The sequence below is a fragment of the Aythya marila genome, assembly GCF_965140915.1.
Source record: "Aythya marila genome assembly, chromosome: 4".
NCBI lineage: Eukaryota > Metazoa > Chordata > Aves > Anseriformes > Anatidae > Aythya > Aythya marila.
The window spans coordinates 67237980-67252603 of record NC_139045.1 but is presented as its reverse complement, the minus strand read 5'-3'; the positions used below and the strand labels follow the sequence as shown (position 1 = coordinate 67252603).

The 14624-nt window shown below is 38.8% G+C and overlaps 1 protein-coding gene across 2 annotated transcripts in view; it reads left to right on the top strand.

Annotated features, from left to right (window-relative positions):
• DOK7 (docking protein 7) overlaps positions 1 to 14624 on the top strand; it is a 64900-nt gene that overhangs the window by 2755 nt on the left and 47521 nt on the right. The window contains exons 3-5 of one of the 2 annotated variants that reach the window (XM_082760023.1): positions 99 to 344; positions 4220 to 4420; positions 13070 to 13189. In XM_082760023.1, the coding sequence (XP_082616149.1) occupies positions 99 to 344; positions 4220 to 4420; positions 13070 to 13189 (567 nt within the window). The remainder of the gene's footprint in view (positions 1 to 98; positions 345 to 4219; positions 4421 to 13069; positions 13190 to 14624) is intronic. The other variant, XM_082760024.1, reaches the window with a different exon arrangement.

The following is a 14624-nucleotide window of genomic DNA, read 5'->3' as shown; positions in this document are numbered from 1 at the left end:
TGATCAGACTGACCTTGTAATTGTCTAAAGCACTTTTGTATTGAAGCAGGGTACTAAGAAATGTGTTGTGTTCTGTTTTGCCTCATCATCTCTGACAGTTTTGCTTCTTTTAGACTGTTTGCTCATGCTGGTGTACAAGGATAAATCTGAGCGAGCGAAAGGGCATAAGGAGAGGAGCAGCATGACCTTAGAAGACATCTGTGGCTTGGATCCTGGGCTCTCCTATGAGGGCTTGAATCACACGCTTGCAATCATCTGCCTCTCTCAAGTTGTGATGCTGGGATTTGAGAACAAGGAAACAATGTATGCGTGGGATGTACGAATCCGCTACAGTCTGGGGGAAGGTAACCTTTGTCTTTTCATACTCCCCCCTCTTCCTCCCTCCCACCCCCTCCCCCCAGGAAAAAATCAAAGAAAAACATAGACAAAATGCAAATAAAAAAGTATAGTTAAGGAGAAGACTTGCTCATCTGAGTGAAGAGACTGTGCTTCTCCTTAAATCTTAAACTCTTCTGACAGGTTGTGATTACAGTAGTGCCCAGTCCCATTGTTTAACCGAGAGAGCATTCAACTTCATTTTTCACTTTGGTACTGAAAGTGTGTAGCTTTGAAGCAAAGTGATCAGAGCTCTACTTCTGATAATATAATTTACTTTGGGATTTTGATGACAGGATTCAGAGGGGGTCCGAATTAAGAGAAAGAGAGTCCTGATTAGAATTTGGCTAGTTCATTCCCAGTTTTCTGAGCAAGCCTATCTAAAGGTGCTGCCACTGATCCTTTGTTTTGCTGCTCGTGTCTCCTTGTGGGAAGAGACATCTCTCAATAAAAAATGTTGTTAGGCATGGTCTTCCCAGTTATCTTCATTCTTATACATCCTATTATTATTATTATTTCGTAGTTAGCAGCCTTAAAATATACAGTGATGAAGAAAGAGTGATAACATTGGTAATCCATAGTAGCTGTCTTATATTTTTTAAGTCATATCTAGGAAAGGAGGGTAGGTGTGTAGGAGATGCTCATTAGCTGTCATCATCGTTTGTTACATATGCTTTGCCATCTGTTGTAGTTACAGACTTGTTGCTTTGCAAAGATGATCAGGGAATTTTACACTGATAAAATATAGAGTATCACAGACAGGGATGCTTGGAACTATCAGATATAAAGCCTTGCACGAGAAAAGTTAGAGGGAGTCCCTGAACAATATAGGCAGTTATAGCTGCAGCAGTGGGCACATTGACAATGTAGCTGTGTTGTGCACTAGTTCTACTTCTTTACAAGTTTTGGGGTCTCTGTACAGCATAGGCTGTACGTGTACATGAGGGGAGTTTGCATTTGACAAGGGTGGTCTAGTTTTCATGAACTTGCTTTGGCGCAGTTCTGGGATGGAGAGAATATTTGATCTCAAGCTGGGTGTGAGAGTTACGACTGTGATAGAAGGAAATGCAGAAGTGTTTTTTAATGCTCTGAATGAGGGGATGATTAGAGCCTATTGGGTGAAGGTATTGTTTCACATGTAGCCCTGGAGTAGGGACAGGTGGGGATAGTGTGTGAGTGGAGGTGAAGAAATGACAAAGGGAGCAAACATGATTGGTTGAATTGACAATAATTTGTAGAATGTTAATTGCAAAAAACTTAAGCGAAGGAGGAAAGACCAGGGTGTGGAAAACTTTTTCAGGGTTCCATCTTCCTGTGCTGGGTCAGGTAGGTGAAAGAAGTCAAACAGAACAGAATCTAGCTTGAGTTGACAGAAAGAGAAAAGTGTGCAGACTACAAAGAGAAGATGGCGACTGTTTGTTCTTTTTTTTTTTTTTTTTTTTTTTTTTTTTCCTTAAAGACTAGTAAGGATGCCTTTGTGTGCCTTGGAAGTAAAGTAGCTGGATGCTGAAAATAGACTGTGGACAGATGACCTCAGAGTCTGGGAAGCAAGAGGGGAGGAAAAAATGAAAAGAGCTGATGCTGTTCTTGAATGAGGACCACAGAATGGAAGGAGTGTTCACTGGAATTCCCATTGTTTTCTCTTTTTTTCCCATGTCAGGTGGATGTGATTTGTAGGACAGCTCAAGGGAATATAAGAACCAGCATTAGAGAAAGCAGAGGAATTAAGTGAGTGAGGTGTAAGCCATGTGTGAGAAGAGTGCTTAAGTCTACAGCTCATTCTGAGAAAGTTAGCATACTGTGAGCCACTGAATAGCTGTGAAGAGAAAAAAAAATAGCTAAAGGAAATGAAAACCTTAGTATTAGCTTCTGCTCACAGACATATTGAGCTAGGTATTTTATGGTTGATTTTTTATCCTAGAGCAGGAGTTGTAGATGGCTGAGGAGAATTTTTGAAAAAATTACAGTTTACCAAGAAAGCATATGGAAAAATCTTCATGTCCAGACTTGATTTGCCCTCTGCTTTGGCTTTGCTCAGATTGAGTATGCTGCTTTCTAACAGTGCTCTAGACTAGTTGCAGTTTTTCGTTTTTGGCAGCTATGATACTTTGTAACTGATCGTGTCTGATCATGGTCCATTCTTCCTTTATGAGGCTGAAATTATGCTGATGCTTCTGCTCTTATGCTTTAATTGCTGGTGTAGTACCTCTGAAGTTAACTGTGCAGTGGTGTCCAAATTATATTAAAGATTACTTAATAGAACATCAGTCATCAAGGTGGTTTTGGTGTCTCTTTCATATTTTATGTTTAGATAGGTTGTATAACATAACTGTGTGCCCAAAAGGGGACATTGTGTGACTATTGACTTGCTCCTCAGCAGTACCACTGGCAAAGCTGTAAGGAGAGCTGTGGTTAGTTAGATCTATCTCTGGCTCCTTGCACATTTCACTCAAATGACTTTGTGGCTAATTCTGCTGGAGCCTTAGGGAATTTAGCAAATGTATGTCATGGATGAGGAGCTGACCTACAGCTAAGATGGTAACTAAGAATATAGCAACTATTTAGATGAGAAGCAAGGCTCAGACCTGGCTGACATTCATGATGCTTGAAGAAACACGGTCAAGAGGCAGGGAAGAAATCAGACTACCTGGAAATTACCCTCTAGATGTCATAGCAGTGAAGCTGTTTGCATGATCTTTGATGAATAACCACAATCTAAATCTTTGTGATTCCTGATAAATGCTCTACTGAAAATATGACTGGAAATGTAACATTTCAGATGCTTCTCTGTGTCAAGACAGATTTTGTGTGTCTGTGTGTGTGTGTCTGATGACAAAGTGAAAGAAACTGGGGGAGTAGTGGTCAAAACTATTGTTTGAAAATTGGTTGCTTGCTGACTGAAATAGTTCCCTTTGAATCTCCACTGTGAGATTTGAGCCTTTGAAGTGCTCCCAATAGCTTACTATTCAAAATGCAACAACTCTGGAGAAGATGGGAGACCAGCCTAGAACAGCTGCTGCTGTAGGTAAGGACCATTGCAGTGTAGGGGACACAGGAGCTGGGATTTGAACCTGAGGTTTGTAAACTTGAATGAGATAGGTGTCTGACCTCTTCCCCTACTCTGCTGGAGTTTAGACAGTGAAACATGAAGAATTAACTGTCTTCTAAGAGTGTGCATTACTTATGAATCACTTAATTTTCTAATCACTTGAAATATCCAGGCATCTACCATCACCAACTTGCAAAAGATTCACAAAGGTGGGAAAATGTACTTTCCCCCTTTTACTGCCTGCTAGGGAAGGCAAAGTGCAGAAAGGATTAAAGCAGATTATTAAAGGTTGCAAATGAATCAGTGACAGAGCTGTGGTTAGAACTGCTGCTTCTTTGAGCCTTGACTTTTGGTCTGTTCAGACACTGTGTTATGTGTCTGTGTGCACACAAGTTGGAAAGGCTAGGCATGGGCCATTTGGAGGAGGAGACAGAAAGAAATCCCTGTACTGATGGAAGAGGTGTGATTTAAGCATGGGCTGGATAACTAATTTGAGGTAGGGATTATTCTGTTAGACTTTGGATAAATTAATGCGGCATTAAGTTGAAGCATTACAGCTTAATCTTTTGTAGTATTAAGCCAACATATGTTTTCTTATACTAAATTGACATAACATAGAATAATGAGCTTATAGCTACACACGTGGGGTTGTTCAGGCTCTACCTAGAATCCCTGTGTGAGAGCCTGGTGGTGTGGGCAGGGATCAGTCTACAGCTGAACAGAATGACTTGTTACATAAATCACAGTACCTTACTTATATTTTCTGTAGTAATTTTTTTCTTCCTTATTTGATAGTTCATAGATTTCAAGTTTTTGTAGCACCTGGCACTAAACTTGAGAGTGGGCCTGCTACCCTGCACTTCTGCAATGACATCCTCGTCCTTGCCAAAGACCTCCCTCCTAGCGTCATGGGGCAATGGAAACTCTCAGACCTGCGCCGATACGGAGCTGTCCCAAATGGATTCATCTTTGAAGGGGGTACCAGGTGCGGCTTCTGTAAGTACAAATGGCCCTGTCTTCTAAACGTTGTTCGCAACCTTTTTGTGGAAATGCAAATGCTTATTTTGTCAATGTGGAGTTTGTGGCACCAGCTCTGTAGCTTTGTCATACAGTCAGCTTCATGTCAGAGGTTCCGTTCTAGTAAGTAGGTTTCTGCTGGCCTCAACCCTGGTATTCAGTAGAAACGTGACCACGTGGAGTTGTGGCTGAACATTGCTGTGTGGCTCTCCAGAAGATGTTTTGTCAGTTGTTGCTGGTAGACTCAGAGCAAGAATAAAGTAGTGAAATTTTAAGACCTGTGTCATCCAAGAGATGAGGCAAAATGGTTTAATGTTGAGATTATTAAATTATAATTGATTCTGTTGCCAGCAGAGGGAAAATGACGCTGAAGCTTTGAGGTTACCTGCAGAATCAAGGCGCTTGTGTAATGCTAATACCTAAATCCAGTAGAGAAATAGTTCGTAAAAGTTAGAAACTTCTGCTTGTTAGCAGCTTTGTCACTCTATGGGACCATAGCATTCATGGGTTCAAAATGAAAGCAAGCAAGCTGAAGATGGAGAGAAATGTCTTGTTCTAGCGTCTTGTTTGGGACTTTTTACATTACCACTTCAGCTAAAATGCAAACAAACAGAAGAGCTGAAAAGAAAAGATGGTTAATGCAGTAGATATATCGTATACATCAGTTAAAAACCTCAGATTTTAACTTCCAAAGCAGAATTTAAAACTGTGCTATATTGATGATCTTTGAGTGCAAATGGATGTGCATATTGCCAAACTGGATGTGAAGTTGTGTGACTTCTGCATAATACAATGTGAAAATAACTGATTTCTTCAATTACTAAAATTAAAAAAAAAAAAAAAAAACACACGAACAAACACATAAAGTTTCCAAGTTGATTGAAATCCAAAAATATTATTCTTTGGTACTTCTAGCAAAATTTGTGTAGGAAAGGGGAATAGTTTTGTCCACTTTACAACAGTGAGAGTTATTTGCTTTGTTGAAAAATAGAGCTGAGTTACAGAGGTGGTTAGTATGGACTGAATGGTCATACCCTGATTTCTGATTTAGGACAGTTCTTGTAATGCAGAAGACTCTACTTCAAATCTTTCCCTGCCTAATGTAGATGTTGGGGTTGAAGAGGGGTTTCCAGTGTCTGAAGGAATGGGTTGTAGGTACAGCTGGTAAGGAAACAAATCTGCTTTTTTGTTAAGGTTATTGTATTTCAGTTAAAAGGTGTGGGAACAGGAACACGAGTGTCTTGTTTCCCAGTGGCATGGTTCAGGCTGTCAGCTAGATGACTGGTTATAAAGTATAAGGGGAAGTTAGCACAGTCACCTTTTTCCTCTCTTGTGATTCTGCAGATTCAAGTTTAGCCTGTGTCAACTGCAATTAGTGTACATCTGCCAACACCTGCAGTTTTGGTTTGAACAGGCTTTCTTCCAGGCAGAATAAAGCATTTGCTTCTCTGTATGCAAGTACCATTTTACTAGAACTCCAGCTCGCATTTAAATGTGTGCACTTCTGTGCAGACATAATTTGGGTCTGCTTTTTGAATTCTTAACTGAAAATAGAAAATCTTCAACTAAGCATTCAGAATGCTTATGGGAAGAACTTTCCAAAATTGAAACAGTGTGGTTCTTTTTTTTTTTTTTTTTATTATTTTTTATTTTTTTTACACTGCTGTACTTTTTAGAGTAGTAGGTTTTGAACTAATAAAACCTAAGATCATTTAACTGTGGAAAACTTATATTTAAAAAGTATAGGCAGCTGAAAAAAAAATGCTAAGCAATCTTTAAGTAAGATTAGCAATGGATTGGTAACTTGTATAATCTGTGTAATTTATGTAATTCGTCCAATGAGAGAATATAAAACTTAACTACAAGGGTAATTTGTAGTCCTGAGGCTCTCTAGGGAAGTAGAGCATCTGTAATTTTTAGGGAGTAGAAGGTAGAGCAGTACCTTCTGTGGTATGTTAAATTCAGTTTTTCCCTTAAATCCTAAAGTAGGTGCCTCAGAGAAAGAAGACAGTAATTTCTTACTAATAAGGGCTTCAATTAATGGCTTAATTTTTGGAGCACGTAATTGATGGCAAATAGAATACCTGTGGATCCCACACATGTTTTATGCAGACTTTCATTAAAATATGGAAGAAGACAAAATAATATTGAGAGCTACCCAAAAGTAGAAATGACCAGCAGAAGACAATGATGGATGTTGGGACTGAGGTTCTCATTTAAAAAAAATAACTGAACAAAACCCCCACAATTGGCTTTTTTTCTTTCATGCTTTTTCCAGAAGGAATGTTCAGCACCAACTGAAAAAGAATTTTCCCCACACATTCCTGAAGAGTCCGTTTGTTGGATATACTATAGTTTTGAGAGGGACGTTGTGATAGGGTATAGAAAATAGACATTTACCTATCCTTAATGTGTGATTTTTATTTTAATGTTGATGAATGGATACAACGTCAGTTCTGGCTTTCATTCTTTAAAGGATTAAACTAAGGGGTATTTGCAGATCAAAACAGCATGTGCTGACTTATTTATCACCTATCTTGTGTGGTAGTATCTTTCTTTAGTGGCTGCCTGAACCAAATCTGTGAAATGTGTGGTTCGCTATTTGAACACTTATGTGTGCTGGTTACCTTGCAACTAGTCAGGAAATTGCTGCCATGGTGTTTGCTGGTACAGTCAGACCATCTCAGCATGCAACAGGATTGCAAGGATGTGCACAGGGTGAGGCTGGGTTTATGAACACAGTGCTGTCAGGAGTGGTGGATGAGTAAGCAAGTGCCTCTAGTACAAGACCTTGTTCCCTGCCAAGATTCCCGGAGGATGTGGGTACCACTGATACTCCTTTGGTAACCAGTGTGGCCTTACGGGCACTGCAGATCGGCAAAGAAGGCGGTCTGCGGGAGGTAAGTAACAAAAAGTTAGATGGCTGAGCCACTCTCCTGCCTGCTGGACTCTTGTTTGCTTGAAGGTATATCTATAACAGCTTTCTAGGAGGTCCTCTAGAGCCTTGCTTTGAGGCACGCAATATGTGCTCCTTGGTTGTACAGCTTACCCAAATCATGTGTTTGTTTTATATTTGCTGTTGGAGGGTTGCCTGTGTCCAGAAATCTGAGTATAGCATCTCCATAGTAACTGTTTTGATGACAACTCAATTCTGAGTATTCAGCAATACGGCACTTGATATTAGCATAAAGGAAGAAGGTACATTTTGATAGGATCTACCTCAGTTTAAAAAACAAACAACTTTTCTCTTCCTTTGATTTTTTTGTAATGAAATTGAGTGGGTCTGTGTTATTGGCCATGTACTGTTATAATCTGTATTTATAACTGGAATGGAATATATTAGATTAATAGTATATCACCCTATAATTCTATGCATCACTCGTGATGTTGTTAAAGATGTGTATTTCTCCAAATAAAGTTAGAGGAGTAAGTAATACAAACCGTGTTTGTGATACCAAAGATGTGAATATAGATGACCTTCAGTTTGTATTTCATTTTCATTACAGCATCTAAGGAATAACTGTTTCAGTCTTCTTATTGGATTAGGTAGCAAATGCAAGCACATATTACAGCATTACTAACATACAGGGACTTTCATTTACTTTACTTACGTTGAACATTTTAGTCTTTTTCATGTCCTTTGTCACCAGGTCCACCACCCCATTCAGCAGTAGGCTGAAGCCTGGCCTAGTTTTCCCTTTTCTGCTAATACACTTGTAGACACCCTTCTAGTTGCTCAGTCAGCTGGAATCAGTCAGCTCTCCTGGATCCATTTTCTCTCCAGGACTGCGTACCTTGGGGTTCTTCCAAGTAGATTCAGGGTCAATGAACAGGCTAAATTCTGCTCCTGCAGACTAATTCTGGGAGGTGGGAGTGAAGATGTTCTGGGTCCCTAGGTGAGCATTAAAATGATAATAACCAAACAAACATGGAATCTTTTTTTTTTTTTTTTTTTTTTTTTTTTTTTTTTTCCCTCTGTCAGTTGCCTTACTGGAGAGGACACTGAAACATCTCTAGAAAAGTTGAAGTGGTGGTGGTTGCGTTGCTCTGTGTGTCTCTTCTGGTCACAATACTACTATGGAGTGGGAAACCTCAGTTCCTGGTTTCCTTCAGGGCTTCAAATATTTGGTTTCTTCCTGCTGAGGAGAAACTGGTGCTTGCAGAAAGAAGGGTCTAGGCTCAGTACGGGGCCTGGAAGGTGTCTCCCTGGGATTAGAAGAGAAAAGTGCAGTATGCTTCTGTATCCTTGCAATTGGGAGCACAGCTACAGGGACAGATCCCGTATTCTGGTCGCTGCTCCCAAACTTAAAGCTTGGTTGTGTAAGAAAGCCCCAAATTAATAGGATATATAAATAGCTCTCCATTTACATTATTTAGTTTAATTGTGGCATATCTTCTGTAAGTAGTTCTGGATTTGATACAGTTGCTGTGCTCCAAGAATTTCAGCTGATTTGGGCTCATTGATTGCGGCTGTATCTTATTTCCGCATTGCAGAAAACCTAAATGGTTCGCTTCATAGGCCAGGATGCCAGCTGTGTAAAGAATGTCTGGTATGAAATGTGGATGGATGATGCAAATGTGAAGCTATTGGTGATGGATTTGCTCCAGGAGCTTGAAGCACTAAATTACCTATGTTATGCTGTTTTTTTCCCCAGCCTCCCTCTATCCTTTAATCTTACCCTAATTTCTGGGTGCTGCTTTTAAAGAATGGAATATTCTGTGAGTGTTTTTTTTCTTTCTTTCTTTTTACACTACTGTAAATTGGGAGTATTCCCCAGAAATTGAGTCAAAATGTTGCAGGTGAAAAAAGGAACAAATAAGATACCTTATCTTTCAAGGGAAACTTTTCTGGTTTCAGGGAGGTATTCTGCATTTCTTGATATACCCTTAATTAAAATGCTGTTTGAAGTTGTGGTGAGGCATACCCAAATAACGAATGTGATTTCTGAGTGGCTCCTGACTGTTTCTGAAGGTCCATTGCTGTTTTGAACACTGACGTTGTTGTGACTCTCTAATCCTTTAAAATGCGTCAAAGTGTGCATTAGGCTAGAATGTGGTCTTGAGTCTTGTAGATCCATTTATATCCATGGTCTTATAAATTCTTTTTAAAAATTTTCCAGCCTAATTTTTTGTTCTTATATCCAAGATTGTTGTACTGTCATTGTCCTTTAGCATCATGTTCTCGTTCTCTCTGATGCTTACCTCTTAGGACATTTTTAGAGCCTTTATTTATGCTCTGTGTCTCTTTTGCTAGGCTAAGTAAGCCCAGCTGTCTTCCCTGTAAGATGCAGCAGCTAGTCAGTAGCTCTCCAGTGTACCTGTTTTTTTTAGTATGAATTAATCTTTGGCTGCCGGCCACCAAAATTACAAAGTATTTTGAAAAGGGTCCTACTATATTTTTGTGCATGATATTAATATTTATTTTTTTTTCTTTAGAAGTGTCTGTCTTGATACCTGGCATAGTTACAAACCTTTGATTGCCATGGCCAGATGTTTTTGCATCTTGTCCCCTGCCTGTACCCATTCAAAGGAACAAAAAGCATAATAATTGTGGTACAAAATAGCATAACATGGTAGGAAACTCTTAGTGAATTCAAGCAACTTCTTTCACTGAGTCTCTTACCCGAGGGAGGAAGGGGGGGGGGAAAGGGAGAGAGTGCTCTTCAGTCTAGCAAACAGCTGCATGGCATTACAGTGATGCATACCACATATTCCTCAGCTTCCAAATGCTTGTGAACCAAATCTGTTCCAGCACATGGCTGAGATGTGTAATTTCCAGTAGTGAATTTCACAACTTTCACAAGAAAGTGGAGAACAAATGTAATTGCTGGCTTTTATGTATGTTTTCAGAACATAACTTCTTTGAACCTTACCTAGTCATTCATCTCACCTGATGTATTTTGCAAGGACTCCTTAGCTTCTTCTCTCCTAGTTCTGTCTAACAAAACAAGAAATAAAACGTATCTCGTGCGAGTTGATCAGCAGTTACGGTGATCAAGTGAATAATGAAATCTGTAAAGAAATGACGGATATGTGCATATATTGGATTTGAACCCCTGGGCTAGGCATGTGTATACACTGCTTGCACAACTTATATAAAGGCATTCAGATTTGTTTTTGGAATTTCCAAATGTGTATTAGTTCTCCATAGAAATTATGCCTTGAATTAAGTAGCCAATTCATACAGAAGTAAATTTCTGCACACATTTACTTTTTTTGTTTAAAGCTACAGGCTTGTAGAGCCTCCCAGGAGTTTAAGAAGCACTCTTCTTAACAATAGTGATACAAGAACAAGCAGTCCAGATGAAATTTTTTTTTTGCAGAAATATTGGAGCTATCTTCTTTTCCTGAGTGGTAACATGGATGTGTAGGATTCTTCTGAGATATTAGGCCACATAGTCCATCACCGTGCTTTAGGTATGAACGTTCTCTGTTATGTTGTCTCCATACCCTGTCTACTTATTGTGAATGGGATGAGAAGGTCATGTTTAGCAAAGCCTTGTGCCACTTCACTTCCTCAAGAAAGGCATGTCCTTTGGCATAGACATGATTCACAGGGGAAGAGTCATACCCTTTAAGATGAGGCAAACTGATTTTTACTCAATGGGGGAAGGAGCACAGATCAAGAGCTGAATTTCAAGTTTCTGAATGCATACTTTGCACCCAACTCTTTCTAATACAGAATTCTTTGATTCTTGGTCATCTCTTGAAGAGGGGGAAGTGAGACAAAACTGTGTGTGAGTCACCACCTGAAACTTTCACACCTGTCAGACTGCATGGATAGTGTTGTAATCTCCTAGATGGTTTTTGATACTGAAGCCATTGCGTGTATATGTGCTGTGAGAAAGTGCAGGACAAATAGCTTAAAAAACAAAACAAAACAAACAAAAAAAAAACAGTATCAAAAATGTAAAGTAGGATTTACTCTGGCTTATATTTCATGAGCCAGTGTGTGTGTCAGTCTTAATTCAGTTGCTTAAACATAGCTTCGTGTTTTAATATTTGTCTAACTTGAGTCTCAAGTAATGTTTCAGACCTTATACTCTGGAAATGTTGGCAAGCCAATTCTCTAGTATGTCTGAATGAGTACCAGCAAATGAATTCTAATTCCAGTTGTGTTTATAGCAGTTTGCCAAATGAAATAAACCGGACCAGGAGCAGGATTTCTTTGTTTCAACTAAAAAAGTGTTGATCAGTAAGATCTGGAGAGGAACATATATGATGGTGTGATATAGCAAATTAGAAGATGCTGCAAATTAGAAGAAGCACCCTAGTCTTGAACAGATTAAAACAAAGCAGGCAGAGACTCAGATGTGACAAAAACTAGGAATGACACAATTGTGAACCAGAAATCGCTTTTTCCTGGAGTAGTCCTTTACTCCTTGCTGGCTATATCTAATTTCCTAAAATACTTTGTGGTCTATGTTTTATTATCACCTTTATTTGAATCCAATAGCTCTTTGTCAAGCAATCAAAAGCATATCCATTGCTCAAGTGAAATGTGGATCCTCTTGGATAGACTAGGGATATGTGTGGAAAGTGGTGGGCGTGGAAGTGTTCTGGTCAAGACCGGTGCTGCTGCTTTAAGTAAAATTGACAAAAATATCCATGCAACTCAGAAAAGGCTAGAGAAATATATCAAAGCCAAACCTATACCCAAATTAATGACCCAAGCCCCTATGAGAGTAATACATAAAATTCTTTGCAGGACTAAGATTTGATTTCTGGTTTTCTAGTGTGCTAGGTTCTGGTGAACTGGCAGCACTTTTTAAAAATCTATATGCTAATTTCACTGCTTACTGGGGTGGAGGGTATTTTGCCTAATGTTTTCAGATCATCAAGAAGGCCAGCTACACTTCTTCTCTGATGTGAGTACGATTCGGGCTGATGGTTCTCAAACAAAATGTTCTGTGGAGCATTTTTAGTCTCGTGTCTTGTTCGCGTAGCTATATATCATGCAGCTCAGAACTTGTTTGTTTATTTAGTGATTCTCATTCTAATTTTGCTTGGGGCTATTCTTAATGAATGGAAAGCAAAATATCAGAATAGAGCGAAGGGTAAAGATCTGATGACAACCTGTGGAGTCGTGTTACGTTCTGTTAATAATAGGCACATAGGACTTAGTCTAGGTTGTTCTAACAAGTAGAAAAAAATATAATATAATGCAGCAATATAACAAAATCCCGATCAATATAGGATATAAAACACTATTCTTTGATATAATTGAGTAAAAATAGAATTAACCTGGTTCATTTTGCTTTAACACTTTCAGTATCTCTGACACTTACATAGCTAAGATTGGATCTACAGAATTCTAGGGGTAACTGAGAGTAAAAGACCCAGACAGCTGTAGAGCATATGGTTTGCGTTTTGGCATTACTCTAACTGTCTGCGTTGCAGAAAAGCAGCTTAAATGATTAATTAGCTGTTGAATTTATGTGTATTTTCATGACATACTGTGTATGCTGACCCATTTTTGGTTTTCTGTTTGCAGAATGTCCTGTTGATTTCTTTTCATGGCTTGCATTTTATATGGTTTTGATTGCTATGTTATAAATAGCTTCAGCTAAATATATTTCTGATGTATCCAGGTGAAAAAACACGCATTTATGTTGTGCTTTCTTGCAGGGGCCGGTGTTTTTTTCCTTTCTTGTGCTGAAGGGGAGCAGATCAGCTTTCTGTTCGACTGTATCGTCCGTGGCATCTCCCCGACGAAAGGCCCTTTTGGTTTGCGTCCAGTCCTACCAGGTTAATATAGGAAGTACAGCGTGACCGAGCAAAGTAGGAACTTGCCATGTCTAGCACTTACTGCTCTGATTGTAAGAACAGCTTGCAGACACTAAGGGTGCAGAAAGTGCAAAGCATTTTTCATTCTGAAATGTCACAGTACAGATGTATCAGTTGAATGTACCCAGTTTCACCCTGTTGCTCTGGCTCATTCAGATTTCTGTTGATATTGCTATCTTTAGCCTTCTCTTTTTTAAAGGTTCTAAAATATAGCAGTTTGAGTTGTGAGGATTCCTAACCTTTAGTTTTAAACTTGCACAGTGCAACTTGGTTCCATGTCAGAATTACTATTTTGATAGTTTAGTGAACTGAAACCTGGAAAACTAACTTCTGGGGTATTTTGAGTTCATCCCGAACACTTAGAAAAGTCTTGCCAACCTTAAGTTTTGTCAGGCCTCTATCAGTTTCAGTTTTGCAGCTTTTTTTTCTGATGTGCAAGGATTAAATTCATTTTCTTATTTCATGGTAAATGCTGCATGTACTGTAACGGTTGGAAAGAAAATTAGAATCACAGTAAGCCCTGTTGCCTTTTGACTTCAGCAGATGAAAAAAATACAGTGTTGAGTTGGAATTACCCTGTCAAACAGGGCAAATGTGTGGAAATAAGATTGCAGAAAAATATCTGTGTATTGGCAATGTGATATAGTGGGAATAGGCTGAAAGAATGGTGAAGGACAAGGCAGGATGTATAGGAAATATTTAAAGTTTCTGTTTAAGTGTTAGACATTTAATAGGTGTTTTACAAGGTTGTATCACTGTTGTAAGATAATCAATTTCAGGAAGGAAGTATGATGGAAAATGTTAGGTCTGGATACGAAACTTGTGAAAATAAACTGCAAAAAGTTAGTTAAGGTAAACAAAGTAGCCACAAGGTTGATTTTCTCTTCTTCCCATTATTGTAACAGCAAGGTACATTAAACAACCAAGTGGCATAGTAGGCAATGAGATCTCGTTCTTCTTATATGATGATGTGTGTTTACATTGAACTAAGAGGAGTGGTTAAAAAACAAACCACAACCACCAAAAAAACAATCAACCCGCTTCACTCCCCCTAAAACAGTGCTAATACTTAAAGCTTTGCCATCTAATGCGTATTTTCGGTATTTCTAAAACTTTCCCTAAATCTTTCATTTAACAAAAACGGATATCCAGAAAAGTTATGCTTACAATGACTTTTTCATTTAAATTTATTATTACTATTTTTTTTTTAATGATGGCACATTATTTGAAAAATGTTTTTTTCTGGATATGTGGAAGTAAATTTGCTTTTGCATCTTAATTATCAATTCAGTTATCGTTTGTACATTGTTATACATAGTTACATACCACATTCCTTTCCCTCCTTCAAGCATTCTGATCTCAGTGAGCACATCCAGTGGATGTGGAAAATCCTGAG